Source organism: Patiria miniata, unplaced genomic scaffold, assembly GCF_015706575.1.
Source record: "Patiria miniata isolate m_02_andy unplaced genomic scaffold, ASM1570657v1 HiC_scaffold_1, whole genome shotgun sequence".
In the NCBI taxonomy this organism is placed as follows: Eukaryota; Metazoa; Echinodermata; class Asteroidea; order Valvatida; family Asterinidae; genus Patiria; species Patiria miniata.
This window is the reverse complement of record NW_024037047.1, coordinates 21,072,332-21,097,833: the sequence shown is the minus strand read 5'-3', so window position 1 is coordinate 21,097,833 and position 25,502 is coordinate 21,072,332. Positions and strand designations below refer to the sequence as shown.

Here is a 25,502-nt window from a genome sequence, read left to right as displayed (position 1 = left end):
GCATTTTGGATTAGAATTATCTGTGGAAAAAATGAAGAGCAATACTAAAGGGAATCATAAAAAAAAAATTGGGCTGAAAGAGTCTTCACAGTGTGAGTGAAATGAATTTTTCACAGGTTTTTCTTAACTACACGAAAACAAAAGAATGTCCACACTATATGTAACGTAAAACATGTGTTGAAGGAGTCAAATCCGTCGGACCTAACTAGGGAACCGTTTCCAAAAGAATTTGTTTGAGGTTTTCTTGCAATTGTGGACCGTAATTTTTCGGCCGCGTCGGGAGGGGTCATTTTGGGACGGAGACCACCCCCCCCCCTCCACCTCATCCAAAACACACGGCGCATCTGCGTACCCAAAACTTTGTGAAATTTACATATTTTAGAGGATTTTCCAATTGCTCCAACTTTCCTTGGAGCAAAAACCGCTAGGTCTCCAGGATAAACGTGCTGCTAGCTTTCGGCTCTCTTCGACACAAGCTCCGATTTTTGTTTTGTTCAGTCCAGATGGACCGTTTTTCACGTTTGTGCAAGAACTTTTACAATATTTTTTTAGTATCATTCACGGCCTCATTTTACGCATCTCCGGTCCGGAAAACCCGAGATTGCGCATCCATATTCATTTCAAAATCAACAGAATGAAGGTCTTGTAAGGGGAAGTTCCGGGTATAAAAAAATAATAATAAGGAAAGACACAAAGAAAAGCATAAACACGGATACAGCTTTAATCATAAATATTTTTAAAGCAGGGCGTGTGGCGAAAACAATCGGACACATTAGAAGTATTGTCTTGAATTTCTTCAATATAGTTTATACAGGGAGCAAGTTTGTTGCCTCCGAAAACAGAGAGCCCTTTATGATAATTATTAAAGCAGTGTTATGGCCATATCCAAATTAAGTACAGTTTTCAAAATTCCATAATCAGTACGGTTACATAACTGGGGTCGGGTTTGCACTTGGAGGGGCCTTAGGGAGGGGCTGGGCTGGTTTTTTTTTGGGGGGGGGGTGGGGAGGCACACAATGGCTTTTAACAATAACTTGAGCTCCTTTTTACTCTCCCCGAATTCCGGGGGGCGGGGCACATGTCGCGAAGGAGGAGGGGCGTCGTTCCCCAGGACCCCTAGAATTATATCAAAAGTGATCATCTACTTAGTACTAGTCACAAGTTAAGTCACAAGCTGATCTTTGACACAAGCATTCCTTTTGTTATTGTGCACTCCCTGTTAGACCTACTGGTGATCGGACTTGTTGATGGACTTATGATTTACTTGTGACTGGACTTATAATGGACTTATGATTTACTTGCGATAAGACGTATGACGGATGGACTTATGATTTACTTGTGATTGGACCTATGATGGACTTATGATCGTACTTGTGACAGGACTTATGACGGACGTATGATTTACTTGTGACTGGACATATGACGGACTGTGACTAGACTTAATATGACGGACTAATGATTTACTTCCGACTGGGCCTTTGATAGAATTGTGACTGGACCTATTACTTGTGACTGGACATATGATGGACTTATGATTTTACTTGTGACTGGACTTATGACGGCCTTGTTTGCTTGCGAATGGACGTATCACGGATGGACTTATAATTTACTTGCGACTGGACCCATGACGGATTTATGATTTACTTGTGACTGGACCTATAATGGACTGATGATTTATTTGTGACTGGACTCATGATGACTTATGATGTTGTACTATTTCTGTTTTCGGGTGTTTTATTGCCATTTTATTCGCCACATTCATTTCTATTACCAGGGTGGCATATTTCATCCCCTTTTCTTTTAAGTCAAATCTTTCCAAGCAGACTGATGTGTAGATATTTTCGGTCACGTGATGGACGGAGCCAGTCTAAAAAGTAGGAGACTCCCCGACGGCAAAAATGAGCCACAGACATTTCTATGGTGGCCATGAAGGGACATGAAGTGATGTGAATTTTTCTCAACAAAAACGGTAAGGCACGGATCATTTTTATTGGCAACCATTAAAGCGTTGGATTCTAAATTACATCAAAAATGTCAAATGCATCATATAAACCTTTAAACAAATAATGCTATGCTTGAAAACCAAATGCAATGTCAAAAAAAAATCTTTTTTGAAAAGTCATACAAAAAATGGATGGTATCGTATAAAAATGCAACCAGAATGACCCGTTTTTTTGTAATACACAATATTCTGTAGTAAGGCCTCCATGTTTACAACAAATAATAAATAAATAAGTAAATAATAGGTAGCTCTGTCTTTTTTTATCTGTAAAAACACGAATGGCTAACAATTAAAAACTATTGTCCAATTATTACTTTATTCATAAAATGTCTTGCGTTGAAATGAAATACAATCCATTGCAACCTGGGAAAAATAAAATCAGCGACGAAAGTACCCCAAAGCATCATTATGGTTAATTATTCACAACAGTAACTTAATTATTCATTATGTCCACTAGAAAACGACAATGCTTTTTGATAAATTGCAACCGCAGCCGCGTAAGACAGTGGCGAAAGCCCTGCGCGCGGGGGAATACCACACGATAGCCACATCACACACACGCATCGTGCACATAATGCGGTCCTAAATGACACACGAGGAGGCCTTTGTGACGAGGCTGAAAACACTATTGAACGATCGGCGTGCGAACAATAATAAAAACCCATCCACAAACCTGTCTGTGTTTTCATGGCTTTTTATGCGTGAACAGTCCCGATTCTAGACCAGTTGAGTGGGTGCATTGCATATAGCGGTGATTTTTTAACGGCCCGGGATCCTAAGCCGTCAACAACTCGACGGTGATTGTTGGGAGTCTAGCTGCGCAGCGTGATCGTCCTAGGTTTTCCCACGGGGAGATCGCGCGTTCTTGCCCCCGGTCGACAACCCCTGCGTACGGTGTGTGCAACACGGTTCACGGACAAGATGTGCTGCTCCTGCGATGCCGGCACGGCCGTGTTTTGCTGTAAATACATCCTAGTCGTCACGACGTGTATAACAAATTTTGTGAGTATTGGCTGTGTTATTTTATCAATGATTATACAGATCGGCTACCTAGCTGTCAGACATATTTTGACTATCGAAATCTTAATCGATTGGTTTACTTCCTGGATGCGTCTTAGATTGATTTCAATGTGTTCATTGTGTGTACGTGTGTGCACGCACAATGTATATTATGTACAACATGTACATCCCTCTTCATAATGTATGTATACATTGTACATGGAGGTAGGAGTAGACCATGGGTAATCTGTGCTTGTAGGCCTACTTTGCATTTTCATACTGTGGAAATAGTACAATTAACCTTGATTTTGATATATACATAAAACCACTACTATACTGCTAGCTGCTGTATCGAGGACTGAGTCATACTCCTTTTATTTCGTGTACCGTCGTTTTTTATACAATCGAATGAGCATGTGAAAATTGTGAGAAATTTCATAGAAGGATTTCGGTTTAAACGTAAATCATTACTTGGTACATCTTTTACTTGCAATGCAGTGATTTCAATAAATTAACATCGTTTTGAAACCCACAATTCCAATTCTAGATGAATTTGTTTAAAGTAAAAATTTCATGGTCTAAATAAATCGACTGTGAAATTTGTGAATGTAACGACAGTCTGGCAAAAACATGGTTTCCAGATGTGTGACCATGGCCTGTATATTGTAAGTTGTTCCATATGCTGTCGCTGTGTGTGCATATTTTGGGTGGACGTGTATAATTTATATAAAGCCTAAAAACCTATTGTATGGCTTTGAATATGTACACAGACATGATTCGGCGTCCCGCATTTTTTACGACAGAGAGTAAATGTTTACACACGTGTGCATATGTGGGAACGGGTCCTATTGACGGCCGAGTGCAAACGCAACAATTTCATTGCTTATTTACATGACCCCTAGAGAAACATTGACAAAACCTTTCTGGGGAGGGGACACATGCCCAAATGCATTGTTTATGTGTCCCGTGTCACAGTTGGCGCGGTGTTGTAGCAACCATCAACCAGTGATAAATACCCGTCAAGTTCTTCGTGTATTGACATTTATATTTTATCAGTTTCTATGGCTTTGCTTTGATTGTTTTGTGTATTGAATATCGGGTTGCAAAATCGCTGATGTGATGGACTATCATTAAGCTTAGTTGATGGATCATTGACATTTTGATCAACTTGTTTTGGTGACTGAAGTGAATATGATCGGTTATATTTATTACAGTAGCTTTGGACCAATTTATTAAAAATAAGATTAGATAGAAAGGCCAATAGTTCAGTGATTGAGTTTATGATGTTATACAATAATTTATAGGCTACAGACAGTAACGGATCAAATGATTGATCAATTGATTGATAGGGGATTTATTGATGTTTATTTGTTTAATCAATAAATCTATTCAAAATATATATGTAATAAATAAATAAGGCCGACAAAAAAAATTATTTCTTTTTCCAAGATGGCTGATTTTCCAAGATGGCGGATGAATTCTTCAATTTTCTCGACTATTTAGCTGATACAAAATTGTGTGCTGAGGAGCCAAAGCGTTTTCTACATAGCTACGATTTTGTTGGAAACAAATAAACAGACAATATATTGACAATATTATGTGCAAAATGTATTGCAAAAGAATAAATTAACATAATGATTGACATTTTTTTAGCCTTTACAAAGTAAAAGCCTTTACGCAAGTTTTTTTCTTGTTTAAAAAAAAAAAAATAATCAAATGTCTTTTCTTAGAATTCATATAAAAAATAGAATATTCATTTCCAGATCCATCTGGCATTAATGAATGGTTATTTTTATAACATCAAAAGCTTTGTATCATCAGCTGTTATCGACTGTTTGCAAAGGTTTTGTGTTGCTTAATTCACGTGTTCAAAATCTGGTAATGGCGCGTGCATCATGCCATTTGTGCTGTTGTTTGTGAGTCTATTATGTTGTATTGTGGTCCACCGCATAATGTAGCATTGGGTGGACTTTTTTTCAAGAGGTTGGGGTTTTTTCATGCGGAGCACGGGAATGGCCAGCGGCCGTGGCGAGGCCTTTGACCCGTGGCGTACGGCCTTCATTCTGGCATCGACCCGCTGCGTGATCGATGGTCCGTCGGTCAGACGTTGTAGGTCCAATTTCATAGCGCTTAGAAAATGTCGCTCAGAAAATGTATGCAAAAAGTAATAACTGGCTGAGAAAAGAAGCCAATTCTATGCATAGATTCTAAGCACAGAAATACGTTACCACTAAAAGCACCATGCGACGTAAGCCTATAGGCCGAGTAAAAAAAATAAGTAGTTTCTCGACCGGCCTTTTTAAAAATATGAAGGAGGCGGGCGCTTTTTTGTCTTCTTCTTGTTTTCCCCCCAAGATGGCGGCATTTCCAAGATGGCGGATGCATTCTTCAATTTTGTGGAATATTTTGCTGATGCAAACTTATGTCCAAAGGAGCAATACCATAGCTACAATTTTGTTGGAAACAAATAGAAAGACAATGTATTGACATTTGACAATATACATGCATGTGCAAAATATCTTGCAAATGTATGAATATTAAAAAAAAGGAGGGGCCCAGAAAAAAAGGGAAGCGGGCAGGCCGAAAAACTGGTTTAATTTTTTTACCTGGCCACATAGCTTTACAACGATTTTAGCCGAGTAGTATCTTTATAAAATTAAAAATTGGGGACAAAATCGTAAGTGTTCCTTCTCTTATTATTTATTTTAACTTAAGGGAAATTTTTTTTATATAGGCCAAGGCTTAACAATTTTGTGTGCTTCTTACTAATATTAATTCACGCGTGAATTTACTTAATATTTTATTCAACCCTTGCCGAAGTTAGACATGCCAAATTCCGACAACTTTAGATCAAACATTTGCCACATTTTGTGACCCAGTAACCAAAAAGAATCCTGTGGAATTTAAGGTATTTTCCTCGCCAATAACCACGGGTTCACCAAAGTTCATTTGTTTATGTCCTTTATTCTCTACCGCATACCGAAACCGTGGAAACACGGGTTTTTTTATTTAAAAAAATGCCTATCGCCCTGCCGGTCACGCATGCATGCACTTAAATGACTTCCGTTAAAATTACTTCCCCCGCCATGTCAGCTCAAATACTTAGCCGGGGGAAAATCGGATATCGATGTTGCTAAATCATTCACTGAAATGTGTATTGTTGTGCTTGTATCCTTGTACACGCTGTATAGGCCTAAAGGGTAATATTGTATGTGTGATATTTTTTCAATGGCGCATGTGTTGAAAGCTCCATTCAATTTTCACACAGTTTGCAATTTCTCATGTTTAAACTACAGTCAGATTCTACCTCAAGGCATGTATTGCAGGGCGTAATGCTTGCGATCCTATGCGCGATAAGCAACCACAACTACCTCAGTCGAATGTGTTCTAGCCTAAGGGGAGTATACGCGTGTTAAGAACTCATGCTTTTAATAATTAATATTAGGCTGCATCCGAATCAACTGTCTAGAGCTAGGTCTAGGTCTGCGCCCATTGAAAATACGCGGGGACACGCCGACAATAGACGTAGCCGTAGCTCTGGAAGCCCGTTTCGGACACGGCTTTTGCGTAGCTGCATCTATTTCGTTTACGTGTTCTGAATTCTCAAAACATAAACAGACAACCTCAAAATATAAACAGTATGAACATAATTATTCTTATCTCAGATTTTATCATAGTTTATACGGCTTCGAAGTTTATCTGTGGAGCTATTTTCCCCGGCCATTTATGGTCTGTCATACACCATGCACCTTTGCCACAATATCGAATAAACATCTGGTCGAAGTGTGTATCGTTGCATTCCAATAAAAATCCACCTCGCGCCCGTTTTCTAGTCTTGCTTCAAGGCGTTGCTTACATAGTCGTGTTAACCTTACGTGTGTGCCTAACGCCACGCAAGTCTGCTCTAAATAAAAACGATTAGAAATTATGAGGAACTCTAGCTCGTGACTTTGCCAATTTTTTTTGGACCCTATATTTGCAGCTTTCAAAGAAGCAGTAATGGCGAAAATTTGATGATTTTTTTTATATAGATTTATTTGTAAAAAAGCAAATTTCAGAAACACTTAGGCCTAAAAGTATAACAAATAACGCCTTGATACAAGCCATATGCCGCTTGCGTTGACGATTTTTTTCCGCAATGCTGTGCCATAGCGTCTGGTCTAATAATTTATTAAACAAAAACAGGCCAGACATCTCCATATTTATGGTCTGCATCGATTGCAGAAAGCTGCATTAGAAAAATGTTTTCATTGCACTTTTCCTCGGGCAAAGAAATTAAACGTCCTTGTTGTAGCGCCGTGGTACAAGCAAAAGTAAAATGCATTTACACTGTTAATAAGAACAAGAAATTCATGACATTTATGAAAAACGTTCAGGGAGCTTATGTAGTATATTTCCCGAGGAGTGTAATCCAAAAGGCCTTGGAATTTCCCGCACTGGGATAATAAAGTTTTATTGTATTGTATTGTATTGTATTGTATTGTACAGCCATGCGATAATGTATTTACTTTGAAAGCATGAATGTAATTTGCAAGGCATATGCAAGTACATGTATGTAAGCCCCCCCCCCAAAAAAAAATAGTTCTGCTTTCGATTACATGACATTTGAAAATAGGGTAGGTAGGTAGGGGGGGGGGGGGAATTCGCCAATTCTTTTTTGTGTACAATCATATGGAGGTGTCTGCGTGTAGTCAAGGGTGAAAGGTAGAAATTGACGGTTTTGGGGTGTTTTCTTCTCATTTTTTCCCCTAAAAAAAATTAGGGTAGGGGTTGTCAGAATAGGGTAGGTAGGGAAACCGGAAGCAGAACTATTATTTTTTTGGCCTAAGCACACGGCATTATCCTATAGACTTATGACAGAGTGGTTTTTTGTTGATACATCTTAGGAAAACCTTTTCGTGCTAGATCGACCAGCTTTTCCAATATACACAGCCTTCATATTTGTGATATACTATCATGTATACTCTCCTTGACTTGTCATATTTCCCGTAGCATAATTTCCATTCATATTTATAACCTTCGCGAGGCAGCCTATATCATCCCCCCACCCGATATATCTGCAGTACTGCTATATAAATCACACTGCATGTCTAATTATTCAGAACACATCTGCAATGCATCGTCTTTTTTCAGCCACGCGCAGTATCCGATATGGAAATGTCAATGGTGTTTACATGAGGCGACACTGTCAAAATATCAAAAACAGCATCTGTACAAATGTCACGTTGAGAAACAACACACCTCTGCGAAATCCAATTAAACTAAGGGCAAATTGGTTGGGAAATATAGACGCACCAGATCAGGTTGCTGGCAAATTTAATGTATCCGTGAACACGGAAAGTGATTCAAAAAATTGTATAGGTAAAGTAGTCACTGTTTACATTAAGCGAATATGTTGCAAGTTAATTCAGAAAATTGCTCTTTTTATGATTTTCACTCCGTTTTGCCATTATTTTGTCACAGTTTTGTTCCAATACATAGTTTCATTCTTCAAATTAGGTTTTGCCCTTCACCGACGTTTTTTAAACACTGTATACTCAGTGTGCTACCTCCCGAGTGAAAGTTGGAAAAAATCACTCGGGTGGGACTCGAAACCTAATTTTGATTTATATCACCCCGACGCAAAATTCCATCTTATAATAGTTTCATTCTTGTTATGAATCTAGGGGCGCGACAAACCATTATAAAAACATTTAAATTATCCTCTCCCGTTTCAGACATTTCCTCAGTGTTCTTAAAACTGGACTTTATTCCGATTATTCTAGGGCATCGAATTGACCTTTTGTCAGAAGTGCAGCCCGTCACTGCCATATCACGTTCCAGTGAAGCCCATCACTTTCGGGTAGAACCGACGTCAGAGATCAAGCTACGAATCTAATAAGGTTGACCAGTATAGACTTCTGTAGACCTCAATGATAATCATACGCACTTCCAAAAAATATTTAAAATACTCTCCTAGGCATTTGAGACACACATCAAATTAAAGCTTATTTCATCACCTTTCGTTTTCTGTTCGAGATTTTTTTTTGGGGGGGGGGGGGGGTTAACAATGACTCTTGGGAGAAAATTCCATCCAAAGATGACCACCCCTAAGTGATCGCCAGTTTGAAAAAAACGTACGCCTACGTTCCATGGCAAAATAGAGCAAATTTAGGGCCTACTTTCATCCCAATTTCACAGAAATACGAGCTCGCAGTCCTCTGCACGGCTTCCTTTTTTTTTTTTACAAATCCTCCCTCAAAATACTCTGATACCGGATAATTTGAGGGCATGCAAATCGTGATTTATCCGGCGTAGGCAATTTCGGGCCTATTTACTGGCCTGTACCCATAAACTCTTGTTATTTAATTTCCAAAATGGTGTCTGTCATGTGAACTGTTGGTCCCTTACGTCACGGCGTAGAATACCTCTACGCAGGTGGATGGCAGGTTGTTGCGGTGAAAAGTGTCCGCGTGTCCCAGACAAAATACATCTCGAAACATTGACCTCAAACGGCGAGGTAATTTTCGTCCCAGCGTGTGCGAAAGCAAATACCCTCCCTGCCTCTGCTTCGTTAGTGCATATAGTGCAAGGGCTGGCGGGAGGGTTTGTTTTAAGGGAAGCTGTGCCTGTTTATGTTCCACGAAGGACTTTTTTTCATTCGAGGCCAACCAGCAGAACCATATCGCCACGTTTGATCTAAAACGAGGCGGTAGTTGCAAAACCAATACTTTTTGGTATCGTTACTTCAAAGCATAGGCTTATACCAAGCTAAGAAGCCATACAGGAAGCTATATACATGTAGTTAAGCCTCACTTTCAACACTAGTGCACAGGCGCGGATCCGGGGGGGGGGGGGACCCCCCCCCGCTCCGTCCAAAATAATAGAAATTCATTACAAATAATGCGAACACCCCCCCCCCCCCCGCTCTGACACCCAAAAAAAATATACTGGTAATAATGTCCGCCTTTGCACAAATTAAATACGGACAGAGCCAGCTTGGTTAGGGGGTATCTGTACACTATTCTGTAATATAGTGTTAATAATCGTCGGATTTGAACAGCGCCCCTATTGTTGAAAGTATGCACGAGCCCCCACCCCACCCACATTTGATATTCGGAGGCCAAGTGTCCGGACAAAAAAGCTCTGTCTACATTTCAGAATCGTTTGCTGATGAACCCCCCCCCCCCCCCCCCTGCAAAAATTCCTGGATCCGCCCCTGGCACTGCAAAGGAGCTTAGTAAACCTAAATTCTGAAACGGCATACACAAATGCCGCAATTATTTTATAATAAATTGTTTGAAAATTGTAACACAGCAACATTGTAACACAGCTAAAACGAAAACTCGCAGTTTGTTGTTTCATCCAAGTCGTTGACACTTCGGAAGTGCATATTAGCGTTAATAATGATTGAAGAAGGACGGTTATCGACATGCTTCGTCCAAAATGTACTGTTGTTGTCTTTGCACGCTACAAACGCAAAAAAAGATCTAGTGAAAATTGCCTTGTTAATTAGCACCTTTAATTAACTGCTTTTGCACTTTCCACCTGCAGCAAAAAGGACTTCATGTATATATTGATAGCACACGACGATCGTTGCACTAAAGCTTGATCAATGTTAATAAAGGTCGATCCATTGTGAGGTATGGCAACTCAGAGAATTGCCTGTTTTGTCTCGCTAATTGGCGTCTGATGGCGTATTGATTTATCAAAGTAGCATTTGTTCGAGAGACACATTTAGAAATTGAATATTGACTTTCAAATCGCCCTCAAGTAGCACAATTTTATGTCCTTGTTGTTTAGTCAGACGCAGTATTCATTGCATCAGGTGATAAGTCAGTTCGATCCAAATTTTAGGAAACTTTATCCAACGTTAAAACAATACGGAACTTTGCGTGTAAAAAACTTCTTGTCGCGTTCAGATGTTTCTGTAAATAATTTGGTTGTCTCTTCAATCAAATTTGTCACAGGGAGGAATATCAACTTACAGTTTGAATCGAATCGCTTGTATGCTGTAGGCCTATGCACGTAAACAAAATAGGAATATACTTAAATAATATAGCTCAGTTTTGCCACGGGCTTTGGTCCAATGTACAGGCCTTATTCACGATGAGGTAGCCATTTTCGATCGTGTCCCCTGAGTCTATTTTATAAATAGTAAACTGTTGAAAGGGATGGTGCCAGATTATTTCATGATTGCAGTTCGTGCCAAACCTCAATTTCACCTTTTTATTTAATGTAGCTTAAAACGGTATGTTAAATCGCATAGTTTAGATTATTTATCAAAGCACACTGGTATTTGTAATGAACCTCTATTTCATTGCTTTAAATTTCATTTCTACTCGCAATTTCCAAAAAATGAAAAGTTTACCTCACTTTCAATTGAATATGGCCGACTCATGAATAAAGTGTATTGCCTATACAGTTAATCACAACAAACTTATGCCCACTTAAGGATAAACCAATTTAATGTCAGAAATAGGTCAGTGACTTGTAGATCAAACAAAAGTCTGAAGGTTGTAATTTGTACCATATTATGTCTTACCATTTACAATATACGTGTACTCCAAATCACCATTTATATACAGGGTTGATCAAAAAACGAAACCGAGATATTATTGCTAATTGGAACAGAAGTAGGGCATATGTGAATCAAAGGGAGATATCCTCTGTTAGGGTTGAATCTTCTCTTTAAAATGACACCCTGGTCATGTCATTACATTCACGGTTGACTGAGCAATGACATTTTTATGAAAGGGTCCATTTAGAGCATTGTTCCACTGTTCAATTGTGGTTTCTTGGTGTCGTTTGTCACAGAGTGAAAGGCTATCGTTGCCAATCAAGGCAGGTGGGGGGGGGGGAGAGAGATTTCACCATGAAAAGTGGCGCAATTCTCTAAATAGACCCTGTCATAAAATTGGTCACTACTCAGTCAACCGTGAATGTGACATGATCAGAGTGTCATTTTAAAGAGGAGATTCAACCCTAACAGAGGATATCTCCCTTTGATTCTTATGTGTCTTACTTCTGTTCCAATTAGCAATAGTATCTCGGTTTCGTTTTTTGATTCACCCTGTATATAAAAAATACCATTTATGGTCGCTCTGCCTACTACTTGTTTCAAAATTCAAATGATCCCCATCCATAATCTTGAGAATATAATTGCTCATTTACAAAAAGGACAGTATCACTATTAGGCATGAGACATAGTCTCTACAGTAGATGCGCATAGATGTTGAACGCAGTTCACGTACGTAGCGGAGATTACCGAGTACCACAGCGGGTTGTGCATTAGCAGCACAGCAGAGCAGAATGCGCGGTATGTGACCTATATAACTATCTATAGATAGAGGTTCGCGTCGTGTATTATTGGCTTGATATAATGTTTATATCTCATTTGATGGATTAGGTTTGTGCCACGGAATCTTTCTGTCACATCGTACCCGCGGTAATATTGTGTAAGTAGCAATTTGATATGCTGTGCGGTTGGTATAATGTTCAGGGAATTAAAGGCATATAGGATCATTTGCTTTACAGTTACATGCATTTTTTTCGTTCCCAATAATAATAACACCTCTCATAGTTCAAAACCTAACCTGTTGAAGTCTCAGCTCAGTCGATATTACACTTTTCGAGAAACTGTGAAAAGCCATGCACAACCTTTTGAGCACGAAACACGATTTCGTCCCACAGCGTTCTTTATTTCCAAAAAAACTCAGTCAGTTGACTGATCGTTTCTTGTTGAGATTTCTACCAACTGGGTTTTTAACGGCTGAGGACGGTACACTCGTTTACGTCATTCTGAGCATGCGCAGGCGAAATATACACCTATACAAGGTATAGCGCCCCTTGAGCCAAATTACCCCCTTTTGCTTTTCGAATTTTCCGTTGTCAGAAAAAATTTATACATTTTCCTCTTAATCCCCCATAAACATGTTAGGTTACAGCATGGAGGTACACCACTTGGTTTTGTAAAAAAAAAGGCTTTTTTTTCTTGCAATATATCAAACTTTGCTTTATCTTGAAATGGTTAATATTGGACACCAAGTTTAATCACCAGACGTCTTTTCACTCGTTGCAAGAATAATGATGAATGGAGTCATCATCTTGCCAAGAAAAATGCTGAAAGAATTTGTAGGCCAACGATGTACGTAAAAAAAGAAAGAAACTTATCACCATCATCATCATCATCATCATCATCTGCAGAAACATAGGTGGTTCCCTGTCGTTTGCTCGCACTTTAATTGCCTCTATAGCAACAATGACAGGATACCAGCCTGCCAGGTGGGTGACCCAGAGGTCACGTCATTGCCGTATCATGACAATTTGCAGCGCAATCGATACCTGTAGCTATAAAGACTTCTTAAAAGAGACCTCTCTCACACGAGAGTTTAGTAAATTGTCCCTCCCAGGCATGACATTATGTACACGCCATTCTATAACTCTCAAAACTTCATTCATTTATTGGTGTTTGTATCGTGTGTTGTTCTGTGTGAGAAAATGAAAGTAAAGGAAATGTATAACATAAACATACGGGACAAATTGATCAGTTATTAAAAAAAAAGTGTTAATGTATTCATTACTGTATTTACTTGCGCGTCTTTTCCTGTTCATGTTTTTTCATGTAGTTCGTAGATTATTTTAAGCCCTGTCACTGTCAGTTTCATTTTGATATTTTAAAAGAAAAACTTAAAGAGACAGTCTTTTGCACTGAAAATGCAAAAGTTTTAACCACAACTTATTATCATATTTGGTTTAAAGAGTGTTTTTATATGTTTGTTTTATTTATTCATTTTTTGTTTTATAAAATATGCCAGTTTCGGTTGGTCGACCAAGCTAAGTTGTCAAGGCAGACTTGAGGGCTGCATGACTACATAATTATGCACAAGTCATTTTTCTGGTGTGCACCGAGGCTTTACTGTTTGCCCTGCACACTGGAGAAGAACTGTACTAATGAGGAACCCGATGCCGTAATGTATATTAAAATGGTGTCATATTTCATATTGACCTTTCGAGTAAAAGAATCTGTTCCAATTGGACATGTGACGCACGTGTGGACCGTATTTCAGTGCTGGCCAACTAGTCCCAGGCGCACTAGACATCAAACAGAGATGTGAACCTGGTTAAACAAGAGCACCCGAGTAGCAATTATATAATGTAGAACCCGATAGAGACTTCGACCGTGATGTTAGCTTACGTGCCCTGAATTTGCGAATGTCGTGGTTTGTCTGTTAGTTTACTTTGATGATTGTCTTTCGTTTAGGGCGGTTCATCACCCATTGCCTGTGGAAATAGAGGAATTATAAGTCAGTTTCCATCTTTTGGATTGGTTTTAGCTCTACGCAGTTCAATAAAAGACGATTATGCGTAATGTTCTTGCAGAGCTTTTAAGAGCTTAGTGAATAATTATACTCCTGAAAAAAAAATCTTCAAATATTATACATCCATCATCTATAGTGTGGTCAAGGGGACTACAGACTAAGAGTTTTGGATTATATCACTCTGAATCATTGATTAGATATCATGGTTAATTGGCTCTGTCACGGACATTACACTTCCTTTCAGTTTCACATCTCTCTGGAATTGCCCTTAAATAGGAGGTGCTGCACGGTGAATTAGGCGCATTGTGCAATTGTGCATTGTGACGCAGACTTTGATATAATTACGATATTAATTGTATACGTACAAATCTCTCTTTATCTTCAATGATCGTGATGTAAGAATTATCTCACGCCCGCTTCCAGCTAGCAATCCAAACATTGTTTGGATCAGAAGTGACATACATGTAGGAATACCTGCGCGGGATCGTGACTCAATCTAAATTTCTATGCATAGACACGTATAGCTTTCTGTATTCTGGGAATCACCTTGATCTATGGTTGCATGCACTTTTTGCCCATTCCTATAGTTAGAATGGCCTACGGTATGATGCACATGCATCTGTACATGTATAATGCACGTGTCTTTAACAGCCTTTGTATATTACGTTTATTGAAAGGTTGTGGCGTTCTGTTTTTCTTCGACTTGATGCAAAATGCAAGTACTGTTACAAAATGTATTAGCTTTCTTCCAAAGGATAGGGCACTTTTAAACTATGACTGTTGATCGCCACCTGACTACGTCATATGCGCTACTACTATTCGGTATTAATGATGGCCATTGAATATTGATTTACGTGTACATGGATAATTTCTAGGTAGCAGGGAAAAGCCAAAAATACATTGTATTATACAGCGAAGGTTTGCTATACAATGCGCACCGCATTTTGATTTTGCTATGAACTCTGTAGAAGTTATGTTCTTCTAGAAGCTGTGGCACAATGGCGAAGGTGCTATAGAAATCGGTGCAGTGCAAACCAAAATGATTATAATAATTTCCATTATTATTCCTCCGCCAAGGAGGCTATGTTTTCATCGGATTTGGTTAGTTTGTTAGTTATGGACGGACGTGAATGAATTTATTTTGTTTAGGGGTGGTCGATTTCTACAAGTGTCGATTAGATTTTGGAAGTGATCCGGATCTGGGTCTGACTCTGGAGCCACGATTTTTGTCAAAGGATTCTTCACCATTTATGCGAGTATTTCTTTTGGGTGTACTGACAATATGGCGGGGAATTGTAGCCTTGGCGGAGGTTTGCGCTCTCTGAGTGCTTTCTAGTCATTAAATGTCCCATGATCGAAGTGGATGAATGTTATATGCACAAAAGGTATACATTTGGTAGTCATCCGCCTTGAACGGCCCGCACCCTCAGTGGGAACATCTCAACATTATACTATTTATAGACGTAACTTCGTTCATATTGAATCTATACACAACTCTATATGACAGACCTACAATTTCATCGGGCAAACATTCAAGGACAACCGCCTCTGATATTTCAGTGACAGTTCTGCATGGGCAATAACGCCAGACGCATGGAACCGCTTATCTATTTAGATCCAGCAATCCCCTTCTCGGGCGTAGATATACACCGGCGGCTACTTTTTCTTCTACAACCAAGGATAGGCTATGACCTTAAGGGGAAGATACAACATTCGCAAAACATCAAAAAACGAAATGATCAAGTTATCACCAAATATCTTGCTGGATTGTTATGGAATGACAGTCCAAAGCATCGTGTAGCATCGTGGCTCCTGGTGTACTGACATTTTAAAGAAAACTTGTATATTTCCAACAATGGTCGGCTGACCAGCGTTGGAGAAAACTTTTTTTTTCTCAAAAACTGCTCGTACTTTTTCATATTTAGTTACTCCGCATTTCCTTTGCATTTGATTACACACCTGCGAAGGGGTAAGAGCCTGCTAGACTGATTCTCTGACCTTACAATTTTCCAATGTCTATAAATTGCTCTGTTTAAGTTAAGTGGGGTCAGGGAACCAGACTACAAGAACATGGCTGGTTTTCTTGGATTTTCCAGTATCTCCGAACCAAAACGTGAAGCAAGTCAGTTTAACAATATTTGCTATAACGTACTTAACCTCCAAATCCATTTATATCTGAAAATTGCAGCAAAAGCAAATGTTGTACATTCCCTTTAATACACATGCGTGAAACATATCACGTGATCGGAATAATATATCACGTGATTTGAGAATTTTCATTATTTAATCGCGTTCAATATAGTCCTATGAAGGAGAATTCACCTTTTATTTCAGATTCATGGACCTGTAGAGTTAGGGAAAGTGAACTCCGAGAACTAGTCGGTTAACTGACGCATGCGCATTGTGGTCAGTGACCATACTTGTTTGCAGAAAAAAATCATTGCACTACACAGGCCGTACAGATGCGATCTTTCCTCGCCTGCCCGCCAAGACAAATCCAATAGAGAGATACGCCAACGGCGATATATGCCATCTCCCTTGTTATTTCTTCCCCTGCCGACATATCCTGTCGACCGGTGATTAGCTAGGGGACGACAGACCTCTTTATTATAATAAAATTAATGGTAAAAGTAAAAGAGTTCTTGTTATTGCAGGGGTTTTAAAAAGGGTGACCCATGTAATTTGATTATTAGTACCGGTACGTAGGTTGTTTGGTGCATAGATGGTGAACATGTTTCAAGGTACATGTACAATTTTAGATTTGCAGCCAAAAATTTTAACATGCACCACTTTTTTTCCCCCAATAAACAGAGGAAACTGCAGTGCTTTTAAAAGGCGTTCTCGGCCGAGTTTCACAAACCATTTTTCTAAGAATAAAATTTTTTTTTCATTTAAGATTTATTTTTGGAAGTTTATTGGAATATTTTAAAACTACGAAGACCTCTGTACAACAATCAAAACCTAATTAACCTAGTAATGAAAGTCAACATCCTACAACTGTGCCTTTTAAGGATCCTGACGTTCCGAAGGGAGAAGTCACCAGTCAAGAGAAGTCATCAGTGCCATCAAGACTGTTAAAGGCAGTTTCTTTTCTTTTTGTGGCGATTAGTTTGGAATAAAATTTAAAAGGAATTGCAATGTTATACTTCTCGTGCAAGGTCTATTTTAAATCCATGTATTACAATGAAAGACATGAAAATATAAAGGCTGTTTGTGGCAATGTTTTAAAATAAGTTTACAAAATTACATATGGTTTACAGTGCTTTTTTGACTTCAGAAATCCAATATCTTTAGAATAACATGTTTTGTTTGCTTTATTTTCATGCCTCAAAATGAAAAACATAAAGATATCAAATTTATAGATTTATAGAGCTACATTTTCGAAACGAATCATCAATTAGCTTGAAAATTATAAAATATTCCAGCACACCCCCCGTTCGATGAGTCATTCTTTCAGAATTGAAAGACAGTACACAGTGATTAATCATAATGGTCCTCAATTCTCTAAATTATCTTGCAAGGCTTAATTGGATTGACTCATCGTTAAGTGTGCGTGATGCGCGCGCGCGTGCTGCATTGAGGAAGGTCGCCATTTTTGACTATGCACTGCAGCTGCGTTTATCTTATCAGACAGCTGGCGCGTTCTTTTATTAAAGGCAATTTTAGGACTAACTGAATAATGATTTATGAACCATCAAGACAATGGACCTATCGCCGTTTGCGAGTTAGCCACGCCCCTTAGACAACCCTGTGGCTTTGGGTACGGTAAGGGTGCATCCCTGTATTAAAGTGCCCATAGACACATCATGGAGGAATAAAAACACATGTGCTGAATGCCCATACTTCAAAATTCTTTTTGAAATAAGGGAAACACATCTTCGTCCCCAGTGCTTACTTTATTTCCAACGTTGTTTCCAATAGTAAGCCCTGGATAGGAAACTTTCTTCCTGTGTCCTGATTCGATATCGCAATTGGCTAGTAATGGATTTACATCGTGTACTTGGTGGTGTTATTCACAACGTGCAGGACGTGTTTTCACGATCATTCGTCCACGCCTTCTCGAAAATGCTCTTTTCCTTTCCAATTTGTTCATATTAATATGAAATGTGATACTGCATGTTGTCTCGATAAGGTCGTAACAGTTTCATTAAATAAATCGTGTTTTCGTAACTCACGCTGTGCTCGCGCTGCGACGAATTGACTCTGTTTTAACCCCAGACACCGCATACAAAAACGAACGATAATGTAACGCACATGCAGGCACCAGAATATTCCTCATTTGCATACGTGTTCAAAAATCTTTCACGTGCAAATGATCCAATACCAGGGTGAGAGAGCAGGTAGTGATGGGCGCGTACTGCTCGACACCCTGGGGTCGAGGTTGAAGGGAAACATCATTCGTTTTAGAGGTCGTCTTAAGGTGAGAATTTCTCGAAAAGTCAATGGTCAACCCACCAAAAATTGAAAAGAAAACGACAGATGACATGTTGATCAATTTTTTTGTGTAGTCTAAACGCCTGGGAGAGTTCTGAGTAGTCGGCTTGAAAAACAGATCCCTCCACCACATGTATGGCCAAAATAGCGCCACTTTCGGGCCCAATAATCCAAAATGCTCTGCATTGGAATCCCCAAGTCCGGGCCAGAGGTGCATTGCCATATCTCTTCAATTCCCCAATATGGCTCTCAGAACTCTCTAATATAGAATATTTTGAGTGTATAACTTTTTATTCATGGGCTCAGCGGACGGATTTTTGGCCTATTTACTGGGGTGGACCTTATAGATTTGTTTGTCTCAGATTTAGCGCGTTCCGCGTCCATTTATATACATTATTGTATTATAAATGGATATCATGAAATTCTGTTCGTTTGATTGAGAACTATTGTTGAAGGCTTTTCGTGCATCTGGTGTATGGGCCGGATTTAGCCCATTCATTGGCGTTCGGGGGTAATTCTGTACGATGGCACTGCCCGGCTCTATTCACCAGCGTGCAACCAGTCTAAGTTATTTATTGTTGTTTACTTTGTTGACTTAAGAATCGTTTGTGCAATGTATCGTGGTCCTCTCAATTTTTACTGTATTGTATTGGTTTGGTTTTGTATTGGTTTGTTTTTTTGTGAGTTATAGTGATCTGTATATAATTGTACTATGCATTGGTGTAGTAGTTTTATGTAATGTCATTGTTCAGAAATGCCAGCGGAAGCTGAATTTCTATACTTTTTGTGTGGATAATAAACTTGAATTTGAAGTTGAATTTGAATTTGGATAAGTGATAGTCAATCAGTAAGATAGGTGTAAAGAGGTCATCCGGGCACTTTGAATTCTCACATGCTACAACCTGCCGCCCGCTAAGTTTCTTAATCAAAAATTATTCGCAGCTGGCAGACTTGACGTGCGCCCTCTTTCGGCGGAAACGTACAAAATAAATGAATTTTTGCAGGTATCTGATGACAGCATGCTCTATTTTGGCCGACGTTGGCTTCTCCACGTACCGTCGCACGGTTGATACGACTTTGGCATAAAACGTTGAGCCGACGATTTTTTTTTCTCATTCGGGTCAACGTATATACGATGCGTTGGCGTGACGTCGGCCCGACGAAATTTTCGGCGTTGGGCCAACAGCGTATTTAACATGCTGACGAGACGTAATTTCGCCAACGTTGGGCCGACGTATTTTTTTTCCATCGGGCCACCGCTGATACGACACATTGGCGTAACGTCGGCCCCAATAAATGTTAACGTCGGCCCAACTTATAAAGTTGGTGCATCCGTGGTTGGTGCGACATTATTTGGCCAACCTTGAATCGATCTTGCAACGTCAGTACAACAACGTTGGCAGGCCGCCGAGATGAAATGTATACCGATCGTCGGCATAACTTCGGCGCAGATCGACATCGTATACATATTTACCAACGTCAAAACAACGTTGGCGGACCAACGTTAAAATGTATACCGCTCGCCAAATTCGGCATATTGTTGGCAGGTCGACTTCCAAATACCAAATGTTCAACATCGTTGGCCGGCACAACGTTGTCGAACCGAAAGTTTGCCGCTTACCAGGTCGGCACAACGTTGGGAGGCCGACGTCGAAATACTAAACGTCGATATGGAAACTGGGCTTGCCGACGTCAAATTGCATACCGATCGCCAACGTCGGCATAATGTTCGCAGACCGACGTCGATTATACTGCAAAGCCTAGTTTCCATATCTAGGTTAAGAAGTGTACAGAACAACGCAAACAAGACTCAAACGGCAACGCAGACTTAATTAATTGTCATCGGGAAACATTGTCGCCGACAGCCCAGACCGCTGAGACGCAAACTATCTCGCAGACGATCGGTAAAGTTGCCCCGTTCAACTTTGCCAACGTACGCGGGCTCTGCTTAGCGTCGATATGGAAACAACTTAACAAGGCTTTTTAACCAACGTCAACAACACAGAATAACCCAAAGTGAGTAATTTGACTCATTATCGTAAAAAAAAATGAGTCATTTTGTCCGTGTAGTGACATTTTAAGCCAGTGTGTCACTACACGGACAAAATGACTCATATTTTTTTTACGATAATGAGTCAAATTACTCACTTTGGGTTTTCTGTGAACGTTTGACGGTAGGCCGACATCCGGTTGCAGGCCTACCGTACCGATCGCCAACGTCGGCATGACGTCGGCAAGCATGACCGCGACCATCCTGACGTCCGGTGCCAACGTATCATTGATATGGGTGGCATTAGTAACTCCAATTTTGCCACAGGCACAGACATGCTTGTATGCGCTTGTACATGCTGCAATTAAACAATGATCCCAGCTCCCGAACAAGAAAATGTACAAAAACACAGGCTGCCTTAAGTTGCCTTTTTACACTATTTTTATTTTCCAGTCTACAATCCGTCTGTTACTCCAACTTCTCATTTTTGTTTAAATATATAAAAGTAAGAAAGTGTGCATAAGCTTTCATAGCTGCAACTGCTTCATCCGATGCATTTTTGTTTAGTGTACCATCATTCCTCCATGAGTGTACCAATATACCAGTATTTTCAGCCATCAAATGCAAAAATCAAACCCGTATAAAGAGAATTTGTATTTACATTCGACTTCAAATTGGGCTCGCTCATTTTTCATATAAACTTCCATTCCCTGTCGTTTTGTTGTACCAGTACAATACGGGACAACGGTATTTGCCCTCTATGTTTTCCAGCTAGCGCAACCCAAGCAGACAACCTAAATAAACACGTGGCGCAAGTCGAAACTATTGTCATGAACTTTACTCCAGAACTTGCGTTGTGACCCTTGCAAGTACAGGCCTTATACACACTCGAATAAATCTTCCAGACTTCGAGCATATTTAACCCGGACGTTTTGATGGAAATGTTATAAACAGACTGCGCATTCTGTGTTGTTTATTTGTATGGTGACTGCATTGTTTTTAGACATGTGCAAAGTGTGCCAGAATGTTTTGTTTTTAAGGCGATCCCTAAATATCCTTGCCACATCCTGCACTAGTTGTATGATAGATCCATCTATTTTGCTTGGTGCGCTTATCTTGGCACGGCGGCGCTTTTGTAGCCCAACAAGCCGCGATAAGTCGCCCTTTGTGTGATAACGGTATGCCAGACTTGTGTTAAGTTTTTCATTGTTTAGGCGCCCTATTGGGCTACACGTAATAAACAGCCATAGAAGATTCACGTTCGTGGTTTAGTTATTGTCAAATTTCCAAGCGAGGTGGTTGTTGGTGTTTTTTTTGTTGGAAGGACAGAAATTCGGTTGAAGTTTTGAAGTTAGAAAAAGCTGGAAAATGGCTGTTACGGGATGTGTGGCGTGTGTCAAGTACTTGATGTTTGCCTTCAACTTTTTGTTCTGGGTAAGTTGGCGTTGTTCGAGGTTTTTCTCACCAAAAATTTGGGTTTAAAGTTTACTTTCTACTGATGACACTTGTTCACCCAATTAAATTAGGCTATGCCGCGCCTTGGCGGCGTTCTGTTTGAGAACTTTTTGCAACAATCGGAGCAGACATTGTAAAGGGAATTTGGGATTTCTGAAACCAAATTGTATGCTCATTTAATTATTTGTACCTTGTTCACTTCATTGGTTTTGTCAAAATGTGTAATTATTGTGCATTTTTATAAAAAGCAATTGTATTGTGTATTGTCTTGTATTTTTTTTGTAATTTGTATTGTCTGTAAGTAATGATGATTTTCATGATTGTAGAAGACCTGTGCGTTAATTTTGTTCACAGGCCTGCACAATATGGATAGAGGACAATTAGGGTTGAATGGGTAGATTTCGGGCCCATTTTGTCTTTAAAACTTATTTTGAGAAGATACTGTTTTGTAGTTGGCCTATACTTCACTCTTTAGAACAAGACAGAAAGAAGATAAGTAGAAATTCTGCTTGTGTTTTCTTTTTTGCATGTTTTGGGAATTGATGTAAACTTTTCAGCATTTCATTGTTGGACAACTCAAATAAAATTCATACATTCTATTTGTTATTTTTTTTTTATATCTTTTGACCCCCTCCCCACCAAGGGTGCACTCCAGCCCGCCCCTCCCCGCCCCAACTGACTGTAACAACAAAGACCTACAGTTTATTAAACTATGTGTACTTAATTGTGATATCAAAACAAACCAAATGGACATTTGTCTTATTTAACAATTGTGCTCTGATATTTACAGCTCTGTACCATATTGGATATCAGGTTAAATTAATCAGCATATTTCCTGCTCCGAGTCCGAGGTGATTGCATTGTGTTACCTCGTGACAATTTCCTCCTTGTTTAGCAAGTCATATGTTTAGCTTTAGCACACACTTTGCTAAGGAAGTGATGATTTATAAATTTAGCACATTGCTTATTGAGAGTTTCGCAATCTCGAATGTAAAATTCTTCTAAATGTTGCTTTGGTTTTGGTTGTTCAAGGAAATGCAATTCCTGGCTTGTGTGGTACGATTTGTTCTATCCTTGCAGGGAAATGAGGGAATGTCATCTTTTCAACACAAAATTAAACCTTTTGATTGGATTTTGGTCATGTCCTTCCCAGTGGTCTCCCCAAACTCTCTGTTTGTAACCGTTGAGGGGGTACTTTTGCACAGAGCCCATTGTGACATTACGAACCCACAAAGGGAATTTTGTCATGCAGGCGAAATGCCCCTCTTACTTTGAAAATCGAATGACGTTTGAAAGTTTTGGGAAATTTTGTTTCCCTGTGATGTGTGATGCATAAAGTTGGCAGAGTGTTTTTTCCCTCACATTTATGTCAAGTTACACCCATCTTTTGTTCTCGGTACTTCCTTGTGTGGATCAATCTTAAATTTCCTTCCTCATATTTCATTTTAAAGCTGGATGTTCCAAGTCCAAGTATTGCGGTTGATACTATTTTTTTTTTTGCCTTTCTGTAATTTTTTGTTCCCTTTTATGGGGAAGCATGGATGAGCACAGGACAAATTCAGTGCAGAAAGCCGCAGTGGGGGTCCCTAAAGTAAGAAAAGGCAGAATTTAAGGGTAAGGAAATGCAGTGTCGATGAGGTTCATATGGGTCATTTTTTAATTTAGGGTCCAATGTGACATTCTAACTTGGTTAATTTGAACTGAGGTCATGCCAGTCAGCAGGGTCAAAGGTCGCAGCCCTGACCTCCAACAGACTTATAAGTTTGCCAACTTGAATTAACAGTGCCACAAATTTTGTTCACCAAATATTTGTATGTGTGTGGCATGTAGTTTTCAATTTTCAATTCTTTAAAAAAATACTTACTGGTACTTTACTGCTTGCTGATGTGACAAGTGAAAGTACCATAGTACGTTTTTCATGTTTTGTTAATTTGAAAAATGTATTAGAATTTGTTGAATGTGCAGAGTAAAATGAATCAGAAACATTGGCTTTCTAGCGGGAATGGAGGCCAAAAGTGTGATGACCTCTGAACATTGTAAAGTCAGCACTTTGCATTTTGAATGGTTTGCATGCTTCAGAACATAGTGTTGATCATGGAGATGGAACTTCTCATTTCAGTGGAGTTTTTGGGTGATATTTTGGGAATTCCAGATGTCGTTTCATGTCTGTATTTCGAAATGAATGCCACTTTCTTACCAATTTGTTTTTTCCGGGGGGGGGGGGGGGGGGGATTTTATGACATAAAAAGTTCCCGATGCATAAATTTCTATTTGCTTCTGTGAGAGGATGTTGCACAATTAGGATGTTCCAAGTTGCAAAGTTTGATTTTCCATTCGGCCAAATTGGGATTTCCCGTACCATTTTTACAATACCAGATATTTACGTTCAGGAAGTTACAAACAAAGTACTTCAAATTTCTTGATTGTTTCTGTAGCTGCTGTTGCTCCTTCAGATCTCACATCTTATCAAAATGTAAATTATGGACATTTATGGAAATCATGCCCTTGCACTGGATTTAAAGAGCTAAACAATACTAGTGACATTCAGAAGCAATCAACAGTGACCTTTTTGTTTGTGTAAACATGAACATTTCCTGGCTGAAGGCGATAAATTATTAAACAGTCATTTTGAGAGATTAACAACTTTGTTATCAAAACAAGCTCAAAGTCCACTGGTTTTCCCCACAAATCCAGGAAAATGGTCGGAAATTCCCAATCCAACTTATAATTTTGTGAATTAAAAGAGCCAGCCAGCCAGTCCCCCCCCCCCCACTTTTCCCCAATCATGGATGAGAATTTAATTCAACAGGATTTTTTTTTCTTTATTAGGATTATGTACCGGTATGCAGGCCTGCTGAGTACCAGAAGTACATGTAAATTTTTGTGTGACATTAGTTTTGATGAAAGTGAGACATTTATGTGACATCAGTTTTGATGAAAGTGAAACAGTTTTTGATTTAATGAGACAAAGGAGATTCTAAAATATTGTCAACCAAATTGGTTCTCACATTACAGAAATGTGGATTAATATTTAGTGGAAGTCTTGATGTGACAGTTTGCATCTACGGTGGTAAACTTCTCTGTACATCTATTCTGTATGTTTGTAATGGTTCAAGATAGGAGATCCCACCCCCCCCCCACCCCCCAAAAAATATACAATTCAGGGATTTTGATGGGGGAAAAACACACAGAAAAACAAATACCCGATATATGCATGCAACAAACCAGAGTTGTAACGAGTCACTGATTTTTGTGACTCGAGTCGAGTCGAGTCATTTTAAAGAAGTGACTCGAGTCGAGTCGAGTCATTAGGTCAACAAGG

General features: G+C 39.4%; 1 protein-coding gene across 2 annotated transcripts in view; it reads left to right on the top strand.

The window, feature by feature from the left end:
- Positions 1-2,548: 2,548 nt before the first annotated feature.
- LOC119725365 (CD9 antigen-like) overlaps positions 2,549-25,502 on the top strand; it is a 37,480-nt gene continuing 14,526 nt past the window's right edge. Inside the window, exon 1 of one of the 2 annotated variants that reach the window (XM_038196773.1) lies at positions 2,549-3,004. In XM_038196773.1, the coding sequence (XP_038052701.1) occupies positions 2,924-3,004 (81 nt within the window). In that variant the 5' untranslated portion in view covers positions 2,549-2,923. Of the gene's footprint in view, positions 3,005-21,970; positions 22,160-25,502 lie in introns of those variants that run through there. The other variant, XM_038196780.1, reaches the window with a different exon arrangement.